The sequence below is a fragment of the Rhinopithecus bieti genome, unplaced genomic scaffold, assembly GCF_001698545.2.
Source record: "Rhinopithecus bieti isolate Rb0 unplaced genomic scaffold, ASM169854v2 scaffold_13710, whole genome shotgun sequence".
Lineage (NCBI taxonomy): Eukaryota > Metazoa > Chordata > Mammalia > Primates > Cercopithecidae > Rhinopithecus > Rhinopithecus bieti.
Window position 1 is genome coordinate 2214566 of NW_016807962.1, and position 19950 is coordinate 2234515.

General features: G+C 45.8%; 1 protein-coding gene across 1 annotated transcript in view; it reads left to right on the forward strand.

Moving 5' to 3' along the window:
• Nucleotides 1-19950, forward strand: part of CDK5RAP2 (CDK5 regulatory subunit associated protein 2) — a 200627-nt gene that overhangs the window by 175142 nt on the left and 5535 nt on the right. Inside the window, 8 exon segments of the mRNA XM_017884203.1 lie at nucleotides 1891-2007; nucleotides 4049-4238; nucleotides 5258-5379; nucleotides 6448-6684; nucleotides 9800-9877; nucleotides 10841-11106; nucleotides 13163-13306; nucleotides 19721-19847. Coding sequence (XP_017739692.1) covers nucleotides 1891-2007; nucleotides 4049-4238; nucleotides 5258-5379; nucleotides 6448-6684; nucleotides 9800-9877; nucleotides 10841-11106; nucleotides 13163-13306; nucleotides 19721-19847 — 1281 coding nt within the window.

The following is a 19950-nucleotide window of genomic DNA, read 5'->3' on the forward strand; positions in this document are numbered from 1 at the left end:
GGTTTCGCCATCTCCTGCCTCATCCTCCCGAGTAGCCTGGGACTCAGGCGCCCGCCACCTCGCCGGCCTAGTTTTTTGTACTTTAGTAGGACGGGGTTTCACCGTGTTAGCCAGGGATGGTCTCGATTCTCCTGACCTCAGTGGTCCGCCGTCTCGGCCTCCCAAAGTGCTGGGATTACAGGCTTGAGCCACCGCGCCCGGCCGGTGGTAGACTTCTGTAGAATTTTTCCTGCTTGTTCACAGTACTTTTTGGTGCTATTTTGGCTCCAGTCTATCATTAATTGTTTTAGTAATACAAATGGTAATAGCAGTAACAATAACATCAATCATTTTTATTGAGTTAATGGAGACTTAGGGAAGTGTTGCGATTTGCCTGAGGTCATGCGGCTATTAAGAAGCCAGAACCATGGTGCAAACCCAGGTGTCTCTGAAAAGATACCAGAGTTCACAGGGGAGAGTGGAGGAAGATGGTGGGGAGAGACACAGTGAGTAAAACAATTAGATAACATTGTGGTAGGTGAATCATTAACATGAGAAAAAGGTAGTGCTGTTGAGTGGAAGGGCTGTCAGCTCCTTGGAGAACTGATGCCGTACCTTCCCTACAAGGAGTTTGAATAGGATAGGTACTCAGTTGTGTGCCAGGATGCTTTCAGCTGCAGACAACAGAATGGGAGTAGCAACTGATGGTAACAACAGGGATTTGTGTTTTCTCACGTAACAAGAAACCCAGAGGCAGGTAGTTCCAAGGTAGGTTTATGGCTCAGTGACAGCAGTTTGGGTTAGTATCTGTGACGACTGCAGTAGTTACAAGCATCCCAGTCGCTCAGACAGTGTCCAAAGCATGGGAAAGAAGAAGGTGGGACTTCCTCTTGTCCTCTTTTCATCCTGGTGGAAAATCTTTCCCAGAAGCCCCCAGCAGACTTCCTGTCAGGCCCCATTGGCCAGAGGTGGCACGTGACCATGTCCTCACTGCAGGGTGGCTAGGAAAGCAGGAATCTGGCATTTTGGCTCTCTGGTGTAGTAAGTGGACTCAGTGAGTGTGGAGGACAGGGAGGGAAGCATCTGCCTGCCACATAGAGAAGGCACCTTGCACACAGTAGGCATGCTCCTGAGGGTGGCCATGAATGTGAATGTTATCTATGAAATAGGGGTATCTAGACTGGGAAATTGGCCCTTGTGTTTTGTTGTGCAATTGTCTTTTGCCATGGTGGGCCATCAGATGTTTTTGAGTAGAGAGTAACTTAAATGGACTTTGTTTAGGATAATAACCCCATTGGCAGAATAGCAGGGCGGCAAGGTTAGAGAGCAAGGTGATGAGGCCTGAACTTTAGGACTGAAAAGAGTAGGCCAGTGTCGGAAGCATTTTGGAGGAAGCAGCAGCATCATGATTGCTTGATTGGGCAGTGGAAGAGAGAGGGGTTAGGATGGCTTCCAGCTTTCTAGCTTAGGTTAGGGATATGGCGATACCATCTCCTGAGGCAGGAAACAGGTGAGAGAGAGCAGGTTTGGAAGGATGAGGAATTCGGCTTTGGCTCTGTGGACTGAGTGACAGAGCTGCCTCAGTGGTGAGGCCCGGCAGGCAGCTGGATATGAATTTTGACCTCAGGAAAGATATCTGTGAAGGTGAAGACTCTCACTCACTCACCCTACTCCTGGCCCAGGTCTTCTGCTTTGTTCTACCTTAGGTAAGATGTGGGGGAGCCCCTCCTGCCCCCTCTTTCAGGCTTACTCTCAGTTCTCTTTGGCCTCTGGTAATTCCTTACATAGTTAACAGGAGGGATTTTCATTGTATGTTGTGCTAACTCTTTGTTTAAAACTGTTTTCTAGAAAGTTCCATCTATACTGATCTGGAGACTGTTTATAAATCAGTCTTTATGTGTGTTTTTATAGGTTCTACAAACACTTTTGCTTCTGGTTCAGAGCTTCATAGTTCTCTAACATCAGAAATTCATTTCTTGAGGAAGCAGAACCAGGCCCTCAATGCAGTGCTCATTAAAGCATCCAGAGGTAAGAATTAAAGGAGTCACTGGAAGCCTGGAACGCCAAAGCCTTCTGTGTCATGGAAAGAATGCAGGCATTGAAGTCTGACCAACCTAAGCATGAATCCCGTGGCTCTGTGATGGCTTTACACCATTTAATTGTCACAGCAGCCCTGTGAGGTGTTTCTGTTTTATAGCTGAGAATACTGGAATCAGAGAGGTTCAGGAATACCTCATAGGGCTGTTGTGACAACTGAACGGTGTAAAGCTCTCAGCACAGTGTCTCTAGTAGGGACTCAGTAAATGTTATTTTATTTGCTTGTCACTCGTCCCCCCTCTAGCCATGTGTCTCTCATCCTAGTTCACAGTGGAAGAAAGAAGGGCTGGAAATATAATACTGCCAAAATCTCAACTAGTGATTTCCTGCTATCAGCAAAGTTTATCCTGTACTTCTTATAAAGATCCCTTCTCTTAATTCCTTCTATCTGAGCTTGGCTCCCAAAGAGCTTTCACTTACATTATCTTTCACTACCAAAAACAATTCTGGGAGAGGTATCATTAGCCCTATTTGACAGGTGAGAAACTGAGGCCTAGGGAATTGCCCAGCCTGTGGTCACAGAGCTAGAAGGTGGTAGAGCTAGACCTTGGGCCAGCTTATCCCACTTTTCCTAAAAGGATATTGATGCTCCTTTTGGCTTAAGAGATGAAATTGGGGCCTCTGTCAGTCATTCATTCACTTAGCAAACATTTCCTATCTCCTGTTCTACTTCAGAGCTATGTAGACTCTGATACAGAAATGGATGAGATTTCATCCCTTCCCTCGGGGGCTCATAGTCTGATGGGAGAGGCAGCCAGACAATCTTGGCAGGCCAGCGTGAACCTCAGCCTCGATAAAGTCAGGCTCTGGGAACTGCAGGACCCTGGAGAAGGCATCCTGACTCGGGAAAAGCTTGCCTTCAAGAACAGAGGATGAGGAGGGCTTAGTGAAGGTGCTGAAGATTGAGAGGAGCCAGGGCCTTTTAAATGGAAGAAAGAGAGCAGACAGAGGCCCAGGGGTTAGCGATGAGGAGTCTAGGCCGTTCAGGAAGAGTAGGCAGCATGATGTGTCTGGCCCTCCAGGGAGGAGATGAATGCTTGCTTAGAAATTATCTTGTTGTGGTTAAGAATGGAGTCAGAAAACCTGAGTCTGAATTCTGGCTCTGCCACCTACTGGCCATGTGACCTTAGGGAAGTGTCTTATCTGGAAAATGGAGAATAATAGTGCCTGCCTCAGAAGTCGGCCCTGGAGATTAAATAGGGCGATGCATGCGAAGGCCCTAATGTCACATCCGCACAGGTAGTGCTGGTGCAGGTCAGCTGTTACCACCACTAGCACTGCTGGCAACTCATCTTTATGGAGCTTCCAGCCCCCAGAGTGCTCCTGACTCCCTGTGGTAAACCCTTTATAGATGGGAGCTCAGTGAATCCACACAATAACACATGTAAGGAAACAGGCGTAGAGAAGTGAAGAGCCACACTCAAGCTTATGAAGTCAGTAAATGGAGAACCTGCTCTTGAATGTGGCCTCTCTGCCTCCAGCCCCCTGCTTTTGACCACTGTGTCTCTTGTGCCTCTGGGTATATTTTATTCCTCAGGAGAGGTGCTGCCCTCAGCCTGAGGAGTGAATGGGCCTCAAGGTGCCATCTGCACAGCCCTGCTGGCCTTCCGGTGTTAGGCTGGTAGAAGGCCTGCGGCCAGGCCAGCACCCATTCTCAGAGTTCTGGGTCCTGCATTTTCCTCTATACTTTCTACCCGCTGTTTGCTCTGTGAAGGCAAAGTAACTAGGTTTGCATGGCCTGTTCCTTAATAGAAAATTAAACAGGCCCATTTTATCCCAGTGACGTTTAATCTGCAGCCTTGATGTTGACAAATTTATCTGCCCAAAGTGTGTTAGATAATTGGAATGCCAAAATCATAAATGCCAGATCGAATCTCATTCTTTTTTGTATTCTTGAAGTGCTGTATTTATATAATAAGGTTGGAAAAAACAAATGGTGGCCCTTCTCAGTGGCGCCTTTTTGTGTTTGCAGATAAACAGAAGGAGAATGACAAATTACGAGAGTCCCTCTCCAGGAAGACCGCGAGCCTGGAGCACCTTCAGCGGGAGTATGCCAGTGTGAAGGAAGAAAATGAAAGGCTGCAGAAGGAAGGCAGCGAGAAGGAGAGACACAACCAGCAGCTGATCCAGGAGGTCCGCCACAGTGGCCAGGAGCTGAGCAGGTAGTAGCTGTGCTTCCCCAGTGACCTGCTGGCTGTACCACACATCCCGGCACTGGGCTGCAGTCGTGGAATCAGCATGCAGGCCTCTGCCTTAGTGCACAGTGGCAGGCAGTAGACACAAACACATCATATGTCTGGTGGGGCTGCAATATATGGAGAAAGATCCTGTAAGGAGGAGAGGGCTTGGCAGTGGGTTGCTGTTTTCTGTCGAGGGTGAATCAGGAAAGGCCTTTGTGAAAAGATGCCGTTTGCTCAGAGAGCTGAATGCAGTGAGGAGAGGAGTGCTGCAGCTGCCTGGGAAAGATCATTTCAGGCAGAACAGGCGCAGGCCCTGAGGCAGAGTGGCTTAGGCCTGTGCCTGGCAGAGCAGGGCAGTGTGTTGGGAGAGGGAGCTAGCAGGATGCCAAATCACATCGGGCTGCAGAGTCAGTGTGAGGACTTTGGGTTTACTCTGAGTGGCGTGGGAAGCCACTGGGAGATTCTGAGCAGAGGAGTGACATGGATCTGCCGTCGATTTTGAAAGGATCCCACCAATGGTCCTTTTGCCGTTTCCCTCTGAGTCTGTCTGGTTCCACATTTCAGTTGTTCCTGTTGGCACACGTGAATGCCCCACTCTTTCAGTTACCGTCATCACCAAGGGTGGTGCAGTGAGGTAGCAAGATCTTCGTCTTTGCCGCCAAATAGTCCTGGGTCTAAGTCTGGCTCCCCTCCCGAGCTGTGCATCCCTGGGTAGGAAACAGCCCTTTTGAGTTTCGTTTCCTCATATCTCTGAACTGAGGATTAGAGAGCACCGACCGTTTAGGGTATCTGTGAAGATTACATGAGATCACGTATGTAAGGGGCTGGACACGGGGAGCGCTTGGAAATTGCAGCTGTGACTGGAATTCTTAACCAGGCTTGTCACTTCTTGGTCCACACTCTTGTGACTGAGGGTGGAATTGGCCTGCTCTGTGGGGTCCGAATAAGTTACCCTATGGTAAAATTAACCTGTCCTTCTCGTGCCTGTGGGGCCTTCTTAGGGTGCAGGAGGAGGTGAAGTTGAGGCAGCAGCTGCTCTCACAGAATGACAAGCTCTTGCAGTCCCTCCGAGTGGAGCTGAAGGCGTATGAGAAGCTGGATGAAGAGCACAGGAGACTGAGAGGTACCGGGGGGGCTCTGGTCCGAGGCCCTTCTCACGTTGAGGCTACTGTGCTTTGGGCTGTAAACCCACCCGACCGCCGGCTGTAGGCACAGGAGGGTAGAGCTCAGCCCTCTCCTCTCTGGCCTCGTGGGTAGAATGGATGGGTGTTGAAGTTAGCGCTTTGACCCACTCTTCTTTTGAAGGAACAGCAGGAAACATAGAAGGACTGAGGCTCAGCACCCAGGCCAGCCATGGTCTGGGTTCCCACTCCCCTGTTCCCAGCTATTTGACCCTCAGCAGGCCACTTCACCCTTTTGAGCCCATACATGCCTCTGTAAAACATGTCTCTCAGCACCTGTTGTGTGGAGAATTGTGTTGAAAATTGAATGAGACCATTTATTAAAAGCATCCTAGCATGATACCTGACACATAGTAGGCACTCAGGAAATGACTTTTATTATCGTCCTGCTAGTGTGTGTTACTTTTTGCCCATTAATTCAGCAAACATTTATGGACACCTCTCATGTGCTGGGGATTGCTCTGGGGATGGTTGTTGGCCTCAGTGCTCTCTGCTAATGTTTCAGAATCAATTTTGAGGTGTGGTGAGGTGTTTGTTTGTTTGTTTTTTTTAACTAATTTTCCAGATGGTTTCTCTCTATTGAAAGTTGATCTAGAAAGGGGTCATCTCACAGCTTTTATTTTCTTCTCAACTTGCTTTTCTTATTCTTGCTGTTGTGTCTTTTTAATATACTGTGGCTCTTAAAATCATCCCCTTTCATTCTATAATTCTAGCCCAAATAGATTTTATTACTACTAGACATAATTTCGGGGTTTGGTGTGCAATTTGCTAGGCTTTTATGGCCAGAAGCGAAAATTAATTTCCAGCTCTTATTTAGCCTGTGGAATAGCAGCAATTAAGTCTGCCAATATTTTTGTTTCTAAAGTCAAGTTGTTATTTTAAACTGTACCTAGTTCTTAGGAAGAGGGAGGGCGATGGTGGTGGCGGGTGTAAAACGCGATTGAGTTCCTTCAATGGCTGACCCTTTGGTTGTGGAAGATGTCAGGGCTTCTCTTTGCACATGTCCGCAGAGGCGTCGGGAGAAGGCTGGAAGGGGCAGGATCCTTTCAGGGACCTGCACAGCCTCCTGATGGAGATCCAGGCTCTGCGGTTGCAACTAGAAAGGAGCATTGAAACCAGCAGCACTCTGCAGAGCAGCCTCGAGGAACAGCTGGCAAGGGGGGCAGAGAAGGCACAGGAAGGAGCCCTCACTCTGGCCATCCAAGCCCTGTCCATCCCTGAAGTGCCCCTTCAGCCTGACAAACACGGTACTGCCCCTGCCTCTCCCCACTTGCTGAGAATGCAGCTCTGAGCATCTGTGTGTGACATGTGAACTTCTGAATGATGCCTTTGCCCCACAGAGGTGTCTTTCTGTTGATAGCTGACACGCTGTACCCTGGGAGCCAGGGGACCTGACTGCTAATTAATTAGACGTCACCTTTGGCAAAATGGCGTAATCTCCATCTGAGGCATCTTGATTCTCAGGGAAGTGGAATTTGGACTTCCAGACACCCTCAGTGCCTCTGGCCTTGCTCCCTCCTATCCATTTAGTCCTGCCTACATCACTTCCATGCTGAAATTTCTTTTAGTTTCTCTTACTGCCTTTAGAAGGGAACCTAAACATCTTAATCTGGCTTTCAGTGTCTTTCAGGATCTGAAAATCATCCTGATAGGTTTAAAAAGTGGATCTGTTTTGCATTTGCTTGCAGGTTAATTGCCTAGCCCTGGAGAGGCTGTTGGGGGGTACCAGAAAGAGGAGCAGACACCTCTGCCACCTGCCCACCACAGGGTGTGGAGCAAACCAGTAAATGGTTAGACTCCAAGCAGTCAGGCAGCCTGTCCTCTTTGCTCTAGAGATGAAAAACAAAGGCCCAGAGAGTGGATGGGGCTTGCCCAAAGTGGTATAGCAATTAGGCAGCAGAGCTGGAACTAGAAACCATTTCCAGCTTTGACTCTAGGGCTGTTCCTAAACCCAGTGGACCCTCTGGAGCCTTGGGTATCCTGGGATTATCATCCTGACACCCATGGGGTAAATGTGTGTATCCAGTGGGATGAGGAATGCCAGCATGCTTTAAAAGCAAGTATTGTACTAAAGTTTGCACTTACTTTTACTTGGATACCTCTAGTTAAAAAAATAAAAATAAATCTCTTAAGGAGTACCTAGTCAGTCTGCCTTAGAACTCGTAGTGATTAGTTCATTGATTTCTCATTGACAAGGATCTTAAAATTTAACCAAAAAGATGATGTAATAATATGAAAAAAGTGAACAGAGAAAAAAAGTTTATGATTCTATACATTGATCGTTTTTTAAAATTTGCATATTTCTTTTCATTTATTAAATATCGGCATGAATTTATATTTTTCAAATTGGTTGTTGTGTCATTCTGTGTCCTTTCTTTGTTTTTGTCCAATATTACATCATACATGTTCCCTCTGCTTTCACATGGGCTTCGTAATGATTGTTTGCAGGCTATTCTTAGTCACCAATCCATGACCCCGTTGATTATTAAAGTGGTCTCTGATTTAGAGCCATAATAGACATCAATGTTAATATACTTTTTGCTGTTAAACAATATTCTTAGGAGAAAACCCGACCAGGGGAATCTCAGAAGTTTAGAAAGGTGCCATATTTCCACCTTCTAAATGGTCTGTCCATCAGAAGTGTACAAAGGTAGTGGTTTTTGCATGACCTCATCAGCATCGGGCATTAATATTTTTAACATGGGTCTGCACCTGACCCTTTTTAAGGCTTTGAGGGACTTGTAGGGGTGGGCTAGGGGAGATTGAAGCAGGGAGAAGAGTTCTGTGCTTGGGGTGCCCAGGATGGAGAGTTGGGTAGCCGAAGCAAGGAGGCCATCAAACAGCCTTTACCTGCCTTTGAAATTTGCCAAAAGCAGCCCTCAGCATGCGTGGCAAGAGGCATCCAGGAGAGCATTCAGAATTCACAGTGCTGCCTCAGCAGAAAAGTTTTCTAATTTCCTTGAGTCAAGATCAGAATTATAGGCAGCAGCATTTCTTCCTTTGTAAAAGACTTCTCAGGTCTGTATTTAAGTGCATCTGTTTTTAGAATTATGTTCTAAAGGCTGATATCTTTCGCTGAGAGTGATTCCTCTCGGGGCCAGCTCTGTGGAGCTGACCTCCTGGCTCTTTGGCCTTAGGAACTGTAGCACACCCTTAGGTGGTGCTGGAGTGTGGCAGCCCACCGCCCAGTGGTGCAGGAGCTCGGATGGAGGGATCCTAAGCCCTGGGCTTGCTTGCTCTCTGCCACTGACATGCTGGGTTATGCTGGACAGATCATTTTCTATCTCTGCCACTTGGTTTCCTCGTCCATGAAATCTGAATTACAATGTGTTCTGCCCACTGAGCTATTGAGTCCAATAGCTTTTCATATGTGAAAGTGCTTTCCAAATTATTACGTGTTGCACAGGTCGTCTGTACAATATCTATTGATTTTGCCTCCTTACAGTGTTGCAAATACATCACCCCCCAGATCCTATTGTGGGTTACTCTCATCTCTGGCTTAGATTAGTGTGGCAGCCTCCAGACAGAAAAAAACTCCTCCAGTACAAAATACAGACCTCAGCTTGACATTGCCTTGCCCAAAGCCCTTGAGTGGGCCCCTCAGTCCTCTTGGTTCTGGCCTTGCATCCTGCTTTGTCCTTCCCTGCCCCCTGGGCCTTGGGTCTATGAACTGCTTATTTCTCCCTGAGCGATGATTCCACTCTTTGTCCCACTGTCTGCCTCTCACCTGCCCATTGTGCTGCCTGGCATTTCTTTCCCTCCTTCTTACCACAGGTCAGTCACAGTCAGTCTTAAAATGGTGAAACCCCGTCTCTACTAAAAATACAAAAACTAGCCGGGCGAGGTGGCGGGCGCCTGTAGTCCCAGCTACTTGGGAGGCTGAGGCAGGAGAATGGCGTGAACCCGGGAGGTGGAGCTTGCAGTGAGCCAAGATTGTGCCACTGCACTCCAGCCTGGGTGACAGAGCAAGACTCCATCAAAAAACAAAACAAAACAAAACAAAAGAAAACAAAAACCACGTAAGGTTTTAAAACAGGTGTTAGCCTTTGGGAAGCCAAGTTGGGGATAGTGCCCTCACCTGAGCCTCAACAGCCTGTGTTTTCAGTCACACTAAAATAAAATTGCTTGTTTACTCTTCTGCTGGGAGTTTTTCTAGGGAATGGACTGGGGCTGGTCACTCTGTCTCCCTGATGTCCCACACAGGTGGGCCTGGCAGGACAGAGGCCCAGTGAAGATTTGAAGGAATGCTTGTGTGTGTGTATGAATTAGTGAATGTGAGGGGCTTGACTGTATTCTCATTCAGTTCTCTCTTGAATGCTGACAGCAGTGAAACTAACAGTTCTCGTGTTTTGCATTTTGTAGATGGTGACAAATATCCCATGGAAAGTGATAATTCATTTGATCTGTTTGATTCCTCCCAGGCAGTGACACCAAAATCAGGTACAAAGCTGAAGTCTGGGTAACTGTGGCAGCATTGGATATGACAGTAAGACTTTTTAAATTGCAGAAAAGGGGGTCCCTGGTCCCAACTCAGGAGGGTATTTGGCAAGGATTTGGGATTTCAAGTTCTCAGCATCTCCAGCTGGTGATATCCTCCTTCAAGCCAGTTAGTCTACTGCTAGGTGTTACCAAGCTTAAAACATCATTGGGTCCCTGTTGCCTTAGATTAAAATTGTGACCACCTTTGTGAGGCTTTCAAGGCCACCCAGGATCCAGCTCCAGTGGGCCCGTCCAGCCTTATCCGTTACCCTGGTGTAGCCACACAGGGGTCACCATCCTGCAGACAGGCCCACACTTTCCTCTCACTGTGACTTTTAGATCCCCTTTGTTCCACTCTTTGCCAGTAAAAGTCCCATTTCCTCAAGACTCATCATGAATGCACATTTCTCTGTGACATGGCTTTGCTGCTGTCCCTGGTCAGAATGACTCATCATTAGTGTAATTCTTGCTTCTTGCTCAGTCCAGCTCAAATGCTGCTCCTTCTCAGAAGCCTTCCCTGTTCTCTCCCTCCCTGCACAGATAATTGTTTTTCCTGGCTCTGGCCCTTCATCACTCTGCGGTTGCACCTTCCACAGTGTCTGTATTCTGATCAGACTGTGGGCTACTGGAATGCAGGCACCAGCTTGAGTTATCCTTGTGAATCTGGGGTCTTCTGCCGAGTGGGTGGTTGATAAGTGTTGGTTGAGTTGACTTGAGCCTATCCTACAAGAAGACTCGTAAGCCCAGTGTGGGGTAATATATAGAGGTCCAGGAGCCATGCCTCTTTCCCCACTGGGCTTGTGTTGGGTGGCATTTGGGCACGAGGGCCTCTCCTGGCTCTCCTAGCTAGCTTCAACATCATAAGCGCCTTGAGCGCAGAGTGTTACCTGAAACAGATTTTACATCCTACCTCTCATTTTACAGTTTCAGAGACTCCTCCACTCTCTGGGAATGACACGGACTCCCTTTCCTGTGACAGTGGCAGCTCGGCAACTAGCACTCCGTGTGTGTCCCGCCTGGTCGCTGGCCACCGCCTGTGGGCCAGCAAGAATGGCCGCCACGTTCTGGGCCTGATTGAGGACTATGAGGCCCTGCTCAAACAGATCGGCCAGGGACAGAGGCTCCTTGCCGAAATGGACATTCAAACCCAAGAGGCTCCCAGCTCCACAAGTCAAGAGCTGGGAGCAAAGGTAACCTGACCACAGAGCTGGAAGGCACAAGCTGCTCCCTGGGAGTGTCCGTGGAAGGGGTAGGGGAGTCAGAGGGCGCAGTTTTCCTCAGTAAGCCCCTGAGAAGAGGGACTAGGAATTGTGGCCCCAGAGAGCTCAGAGGTCAGGTCCAGTGTGGGGGACTGTTGGTGGTGGCTGTGTTTGGTGGGGTTCATGCCCTGTATTCCTGCAGTTACTTCATGGGCTCTGCTGTCTTGCTCCCATGACGGCCTCTGTACATCTGGTCTCTCATCCATTCTTCTCTCCATCTGCACCCTGGTGTGTCTGTCCACTCATCTGCCCATCCACCTGGCTGTCACCCATTATGAAGTGGAATTACTAGTTTAAAGGTTGTGAACTTTTTAGGGCTCTTGATGATAACTGTTGCTGCATTACTTTCCAAAACAGTTGTGTCTCTGTTCATGAACGTTTGTCTCACTACATTTTTGTCTTTGTTGAGGTTTTGTTGTTGTTGTTGTGTTTTTTTATTTTGAGACAGGATCTAGCTCTGTCACCCAGGCTGGAGTGCAGTGGCGTGATCATGGCTAACTGTAGCCTCAACCCCACCTCCTAGGCTCAAGCAATCCTCCTGCCTCAGCCTCGCAAGTAGCTATGACCACAGGCATGTGCCATCACACCTGGCTATTTTTTTTATTTTTATTTTTTAGAGACAGGGTCTCACTATGTTGCCCAGGCTGGCCTTGATCTCCTGGGCTCAAACGATCCTCCCACCTTGGCCTCCTAAAGGGTTGGGATTACGGGTGTCAGCTATCATGCCTGAGTATGTCAGCATATATATGTATTTTTTTTTTTTTTTTTTAAGATGGAGTCTCATTCTGTTGCTCAGGCTAGAGTTCAGTGGTGTGATCTTGGCTCACTGCAGCCTCCTCCTCTTGGATTCAAGTGATTCTCCTCCCTCAGCCTCTTTAGTAGCTGGGATTACAGGCACCTGCCACCATGCCCGGCTAATTGTTGTATTTTTAGTACAGACTGGGTTTCACCATGCTGGCCAGGCTGGTCTTGAACTCCTGACTTCAGGTGATCCAACTGCCTCGGCCTCCTAAAGTGCTGGGATAAAGGTGTGAGCCACTGTGCCCAGCCCAGGTATTTTTATTTATAATGACTTTTTTGTACTTTATTATCTAAAAGGGTGTGTCTTTTTTCTCTTTTTTTTTTTTTTGAGACAGGGTCTCACTGTGTTGTCCAGGCTGGGGTATGTGGCATGATTGTGGCACACTGCAGCCTTGACCTCCTAAGCTTAAACAATCCTCCCATCCCAGCTTCCTGAGTAGCCGGGACTACAGGTGTACACTGCCACACCTAGCTAATTTTTTATTTTTTGTAGAGATAGGGGTCTATGTTGCCTAAGGTGGTCTCGAATTTCTGGGCTTAAGCAATCCTTCCACGTTGGCCTCCCAAAGTGTTAGGATTATAGGCATGAACCACTGTGCCTGACCTCATTCTATTTTTGTATTTATTTTATTACTTATAAAAACAAGTGCTTTTTTCATTTCTTCTTCTTTTTTTGTATTTCCCCTTTTCTGAGTCACATACATAATTTTCTTAAGCCCTTGATACCCCCCAATTTGAGTTTGCTCTGACAGTAGTATAAGGCCCTGATACCATATTCACTACAGCAGGGCCATTTCACAGGGACCAGTAAAGACAAAACCATGTATTGCTTGCTGTTGGTGTCATTTTCTCTGGGCGGGTCTCTGTGGGCCGCCAAACAGTGAGAATGGCCCTCCCACAGACCCTGTACTTGGAGTAGTAACTGTAGTTAATGCTGGTGGTTATTAACCATGGTGGTTATTAATCATGGTTATTGATCGGGCTAAAATCACCCCTGAAATTCTCTCATAATCTACAATTCACCAGTCTTTAAGAACAATAAATTGGTGTTATGTGTACCAGGCTTTCGCTCAGCATGTGAAACAGAAGCCCTACAGTCTGGAGATTTATGCTGCACGTTAAGGCTTGCTTGTCCAAAATCTTTTTCAAGACTGCACATAACAGCCGTCATATCCCCCCTGTGTAGGGTCCACCCCCAGCACCACTGAGCAAGTTTGTGAGCAGTGTGAGCACAGCCAAGCTGACCCTGGAAGAGGCCTACGGGCGGCTGAAGCTTCTCTGGAGAGTCTCAGTCCCCGAAGATGGCCAGTGCCCCCTTCACTGTGAGCAGGTAGGTGGTGACACATGATTCAGAGGCTCAGTGATGCCACTGGGGCCTGTGTCTCAGTTTCCTCCATACCAAGCAGGGGCCCACAGCAGATGTGCCCACCATTTGGGTATGTATCAGGGAGGAGATGGCCCTGTTTGCTATGGCTTCACCGTGTTCTTACTTGATCCGTCCCACACTCCTGTAGCCCGGCTCTGAGCATATCTTTGTTGAGTAGAATCCTGTCTGCATTCTACACGTGAGGAAACCAGGACTCAGGGAGCTGAGGCACTTAGTCAAGGTTAGAGCTTGTTTGAAAGCATAAATATTGCAACCCAGTGTTTATTCTTTTATTTTATAGGCTTTAAGTCCCGGTTTGTCCTCATGGACTAGCCCATTCTTTTCTACTCATCATCCCTTTTAGTTTAGGTGCCTTTCTCTGGCTCTTCTGATTCCTGTCGACAGCTTTCATCATCATATTTGAGTGGACCTTGTTCAAAATCTGTTTTAACTACTTAGGAATGACAGGCTCCAAACCAGGAGTCAGGCAGAGTAGAAGCCGTCCTCTGATTTCTGTGTGTGGGATACATGTGGTGTCATGACAAGGTGAATGCCCACTCTGGCTACTCAGAGACACCTCCCTGGAAGAAGGGACATGCAGGTTAAGGAAGAGTTAGAACTCTCTGCTTGGTGGCGTGATAGATATTTCCACCTTTGTTTATCTGACCTATCCGTTCTTGCCAAAGGCCAGCAGGAAGGCAAAAGGGAAATTGACATTTCTTTTTGTCCTTATCTCATTTAGTTAAACCCCTTTTGACAGCTCTCAGGTCTCTCAAACATGACCAGGAAGTAGGTGGGGGGCAGCTCTCTCTGCTCTGAAGGTTCTAATGAGCCTGTCCTAAGATTTTCCTTTTGGGATCCTGGGGACTAAGTTTGGATACACTAAGCTCAGGAAAGTTAATAGCTGTTCATTCCACAGAAAAATCTTTTTTTTTGCCCATGTTTAGCTGGTGGCAGTATCAGGTGGGAGACAGAGTATGAGGGAGGAAGGCTGAGACTCACTGGGGTCCAGTCCCACATTGGTCTTTCCCTTCTTCTAATCCACCAAGTCCTGTTCCATCTTAGGCTTAGGTGACACAGATGGCCTGACTGCCTGGAGTGTCCCATGTCCTGCTTCTGGCTGGCTCCTTCTCACCTTTCAAATCTTAGCTTAAATATTACCCCAGAGTCAGAGAGGGCTCCCTGAGTCCTTCAACATAGAGTCCTCTTCTGTTTCATCATAGCCTTTCAACCAGTTGTCATTGTATACTTGTTTAATGTCTGTCTTCCTCTATTTTCCTTCAGAGGACAGTGTCTATTTTATTTATAGTCTTTGAATGAACCAGTGATTTTTTTCTATACACCCAAAGTAGTACCTGCCTCATGATTTTAACATAAACATGTCTGAACTAAACAGTTGACACTTAATGCAATGTTTTTGTCCTTAGCACATTGTAGTAACTGTTATATAGACAGAATGCAGCTCATACACATATATAAAAAATATATTTTTATATATACACACACACAAATTATAGCCACGTTGATTCTTCCCTACTTGCACATCGTTCCAAGAGGGGTTGGTGCTCCTGAGTACCCCTTTCCTTCCAAAGGTTTCTTGAGTAATTGATTTTGCTCACTTTGATGTTATGGAATTGTGGTGCCAGAAAAAGGACCTTTGAGATGCTCCAGTGTGGTTGCTGGGGTACAGACCCCCTATGTGGTGTTAAATTGCCTCTAGCCACTTTTCTGTCACTGCTGTGTTTTATACCATGCCTTTGCTTGGTGTGAAATGTGTGTAATGCTGATTTCCATTTCCAAGTTTTCACCAGCAACCCGGGGGCTCTTGAACTACCTGGTTTTCTCTTGAGTGTTATTAATTGCCTTTTACATTTAGTATACCATCCCATGCAGTCTGGACTGCTCTGGAAAGTGTGTATCATGTGCACCAGTTGTGTGGAGGTATACAAATGTACACACATACTTGTTTATAATAATTTTTTTAAATGGAGGATAAACAATAACAAACCAGGCTACATATAGTAGTGGGAGGGGAGAGATTAGAGTAACAGATAGAAGGTAAATTTCTCTGAATAGACCGTTTTGTAAATTTGACTTTGCAACTATATAAATGCATTACATAATTATAAAAAAATCAAAATGAGAAAATTTCTAAAAATTCTTGGCAAGATGAAACAAACCTTACTGTACACGGCAACGTAGGCATAATAACACAAAAAGGAAGCATTTCAATGACTAACACATAGTACTTTGGCCACACATTTCTAGTAGAAATATTCTAAGGGCAAGAAGAAAATTTAAACTCTTGTTAATGGTTAATATAACATTGTTAGTAATAATATTGATATTGATATTCTGAATTATTATATTTCTATTATAAGATAAAACAAATAACTTAATTTTATTGGGAACTGATTTTTTACTGTAAGGAAAAGATATGAAATCAAAGAAAAACCCTGTAATCCTAAATTTGAATAGCACATATCATTATGATCTTGTGATGTATTATCATCCATTAAAAGAATTTTATGAACTTTCTCAACATACAAGGCTCTAGAAACAATGTCTGGTCTAGCACCAGTGAGCACCCTTGATGTCCAAATTATGGTTTCTAGATACCTTTGCCCACTAAAGGGAACTAGGGTTCCTTGGAGAAATGGCTTGCTGCTAGGTCTGGGGCAGGAGATGTATAGTATGAGCCTAGAACATATTTCATCCTAGTAAGAAAGGATCCAGCATGGGGAAAGAGGGAGAGAACCCCATGGATTTACAGTGGTCCCCATAAGTGTGGGCCCTGGACCTGCAGCATCTGCATCACCTGGAAACTTGTCAAAAATTCACCCTCTCAGGCCTCCCACCAAACCTACTGAATCAGTAACTCTGAGCGTGCACCCCAGCAGTCTGATTTCATAGCCCTCTAGATAGGTTTGAGAACCACTGGATTTAAAGAAACTCAGGAGATAATCAAATACAAAACATGGATCTTGTTTGCATCCTGAATTGAACCAATTGTTTAGAAAAAGAAAATTATGAAGCAATCAGGGAAATGTGTTCACTGACTGGATGTGGTGATACTAAGGAATTACTGCCTTCTTTTAAAGGTGTCATAATGATACCGTGTTGGTTTTTTTTTGTTTGTTTGTTTTAAAGAATCTTTTGTGGCCGGGGTGGTGGCTCATGCCTGGAATCCCAGCACTTTCAGAGGCCAAGGTGGGAGGATCACCTGAGGCCAGAAGTTCTAGAGCAGCCTGAGCAACATAGTAAGATGTTCTCTGTTTAAAACAAACAAACAAAAAAACCCAAATCTTCTAGAGAGATATAGTAAAATACTTTATAGATGATACGATTGGCTTCTAGGGTTGGTTCCAGAATCATCTTGGGGAGAGGATGGGCAGGAATGTAGTAGAGATAAGTATGGCCATGAATTGATCATTGCTGAAGCTGGATGGGCACTTGGGCATTCATTATTCACTTCTTTCTGCTTTTGTAAATGTTTGAGATTTTTTCACCATAAAAGAAAACAAGCAAAATTTCTGTCCCCGGAGTCAGGTGGAACACTGACAAGGAAGCCTGAGGCCTCCTGGGAGGGAGTGGCTTCAGCGCTGCAGCTCTGTGGCCCTCGGGAAGGGTGTTCTGGTGACCTCCTGCAGCACCAGGCATGCTGCTCACACCCAGCGTCTCATCTGATTCCTTGCGGAAACCTTGAGGGAGTTAGCTATGATTCTTCCCCTTTTCCAGAGGTAGGAATGGAAACTCCCAAGAGGTTAAGTGACTTGCTTCAGCATCTTATAGTGGGAGTGGTGGAGTTGTACTTTGAGCCCCTGCTGTTGCTACCATGGAATATTCATCCTATAAAAATGAAGATTTGAATCCAGGGAACAACAGACATGTAAACAATTAAAATTCCCTGTTTTAAGTACTGGATAGAATATATACAGGGTGTTAGGAGAGCACCAGTGAAAATTAACCCACCGTGAGTGGGTAAATGGTGTCACAGCACCTACTCTGCACCAGACACTGGTGGTTAGAGGGAGGAGATGAGCGTGTAGTCAGTACAGGAAGCAAACAAGTAAAGGACCAGTCACTCCAGTGTGCCATGAGCGGTGATGGGGAGACACTGAGCCCCGGCGCACCCAGAGGAGCAGTAGCCAGCCTAAAAGAAGTGCCAGGTCAACCTCCTGGAAGAGGCGAAACCTGAGCTGACTTTAGAACGAGGAATGGGTCAACCAGGCCGAGATTGAAATGATCATTCCCGCTGTCTTCCATTATCTCATTTGAGTCTCACTCTACTGCAATGTGATAGCTGGATCAGGGATGATTATTCCAATTTTACAGATGTGGGACTAAGGTGTTGACTGTAGAGAGACTTTGTCCTGGAATGTGTGGCCTCTGGAGCCATGACCAGAAAATCTTTGTGGGCTCTTAGCCACAAGGAAAAGAATCAAAGCAAACCTAATGTTTAAAATTAGGATCTGTTTGGGAAGAACTGTCGAAGTCCTTGTACCTGACATGACTGGTTAATCTTAAAAGTAGGTTAAGTCAGGGAATCAAAAAATGATACGTACCTTAAACATTTTAGTTTAACTTAAAACAGATAAATGTACATTCATTTGCCATTCTTTTGATGTAGGGCCAGGGCCTTTTCTTTTGAATATGGGTCTGCTGATTGGAGTTTCACATCTTCTTTCTTTCATAAACTGCATCCATAATGTATGTCTGTCACTTCCAATTTCTGTTTCTTTAAGATGAAGAGAAAACTTAGACACTTGCAAAGCAATTTGAATATAGAATTCTTCTAGACTGTGTTCCTCCCACGTCTTTTATAGTTGTCTCACCCACACCTAATTTGCCAGAAATGTGTTTTTTAGTGACTTGCTTTTATCAAGTCTTTCCTGAAGCATATGTTAGTTTTCATACAACTGGTTCGCTCTTTTAATACACATATTTCATGGGCTTACTTAATATTTAATTAAATTATGCAATTTGATGACAAGTACAGCTACCATAAACAAGTTTGGGAACAAACTAAAGTGACTCTTCATGAGCTGACAACTCACCATCTCTCCTGTTGGAAGCAGAAGTGTTTCGACGTAGCAGAGAGCGGCCTGTGCCAGGGTGCTTTCCTGACAGAAAGGGAGTGTCCTTCCTCCTGTGAGCTGGTTTGCTGGAGACCGGCTGAGAGGGCTCCACCGTGCGTATATTTCACCTCGGAGCACTGGGGACTCTGGCTTTGCCACCCATCCAGAGTTTACTCTGAAAAACCAGAAGAGTTTCTTCTAATGGAGCTTACTTTCCTCATAATACTTTTATATGATATTTTGAAGATTTAAACATTAAAAAATTTTTAAAATCAGCATTATATATAGTTTTTTTTTTTGAGACGGAGTCTCGCTCTGTCGCCCAGGCTGGAGTGCAGTGGCCGGATCTCAGCTCACTTCAAGCTCCGCCTCCCGGGTCCACGCCATTCTCCTGCCTCAGCCTCCCGAGTAGCTGGGACTACAGGTGCCGCCACCTCGCCCGGCTAATTTTTTGTATTTTTTAAGTGGAGACGGGGTTTTACTGTTTACTCAGTGTTAGGGGCAGGATGGTATCGACTCCTGACTTGTGATGCCGCCCGCCTCGGCTCCAAAGTGCTGGGATTAGCAGGCTTGAGCACCAAAGCCCGGCAGTTTTTTTTGTAAAAAAAAAAAAAAAAAAAAAAAAAAAAACAAACTCAATTTGAAATCATATCTCACGGAGAGAATTGCTGTTAACATTTTGATGACATCTCAATATACACATCTATGGATGTGGGCGTTTGTGTTCAGTTTTGTGGAACAGGAATGCCTTGTACACAGGGCGTTTTGTTCTGGGCTCTTTTGTCACTAACTGTGATCATTTTTTGATATCAATATATAGAGCTCTACAACATTGTTTTTAATAGTTGTAAAACTATTGTATTATATGTAAGTACCATAATTTATCCAGATCTATACTGAAATCAGGTTATTTTTTCCTACCATGAACAATGCTGAGACGAACATCCTTGTACATAGGCATCTTCTTGTGCTTATGTTATTCCTTGGGGGAAATGCCAACGTGTAGAATTGCTGGGGCAAAGAGTTAAGCGCATCTCAGTTTGGGAGATCTTGCCAGGGCGTTCTCGCTGGGTCATGCCATCCCGCACTTCCACCAGATGCCACGAGGTGCTTTCCCTTTACCCTCAATGGGTTTTGTCCAGTGTTGCCTTCTCCCGGTTGTCAGGAAAAGGCTTCTAGTTTCCATTCAAATATTTTTGCTAGTGAGGTTGAGCATCCTTTTATATGGCTTTGTAATTTTTCTTGTGTAACATGACGTTTTATGTTCTTTGTTCATTTTTCTAATTTCTCTTCTCTTTAGATTGGAGAAATGAAGGCAGAGGTCACCAAACTACATAAAAAATTGTTTGAACAAGAAAAGAAGTTGCAAAACACCATGAAGCTTTTGCAGCTGAGCAAGCGCCAGGAAAAAGTCATCTTTGATCAATGTGAGTGAGTGTGTGGGTGGCCGCTATGCCTGACCACTTCCTGCCTCCAAGGGCTCCCAGTTCTGCGCTGGATTACCCACTTTGGAGCCCAGATTGTAATCAT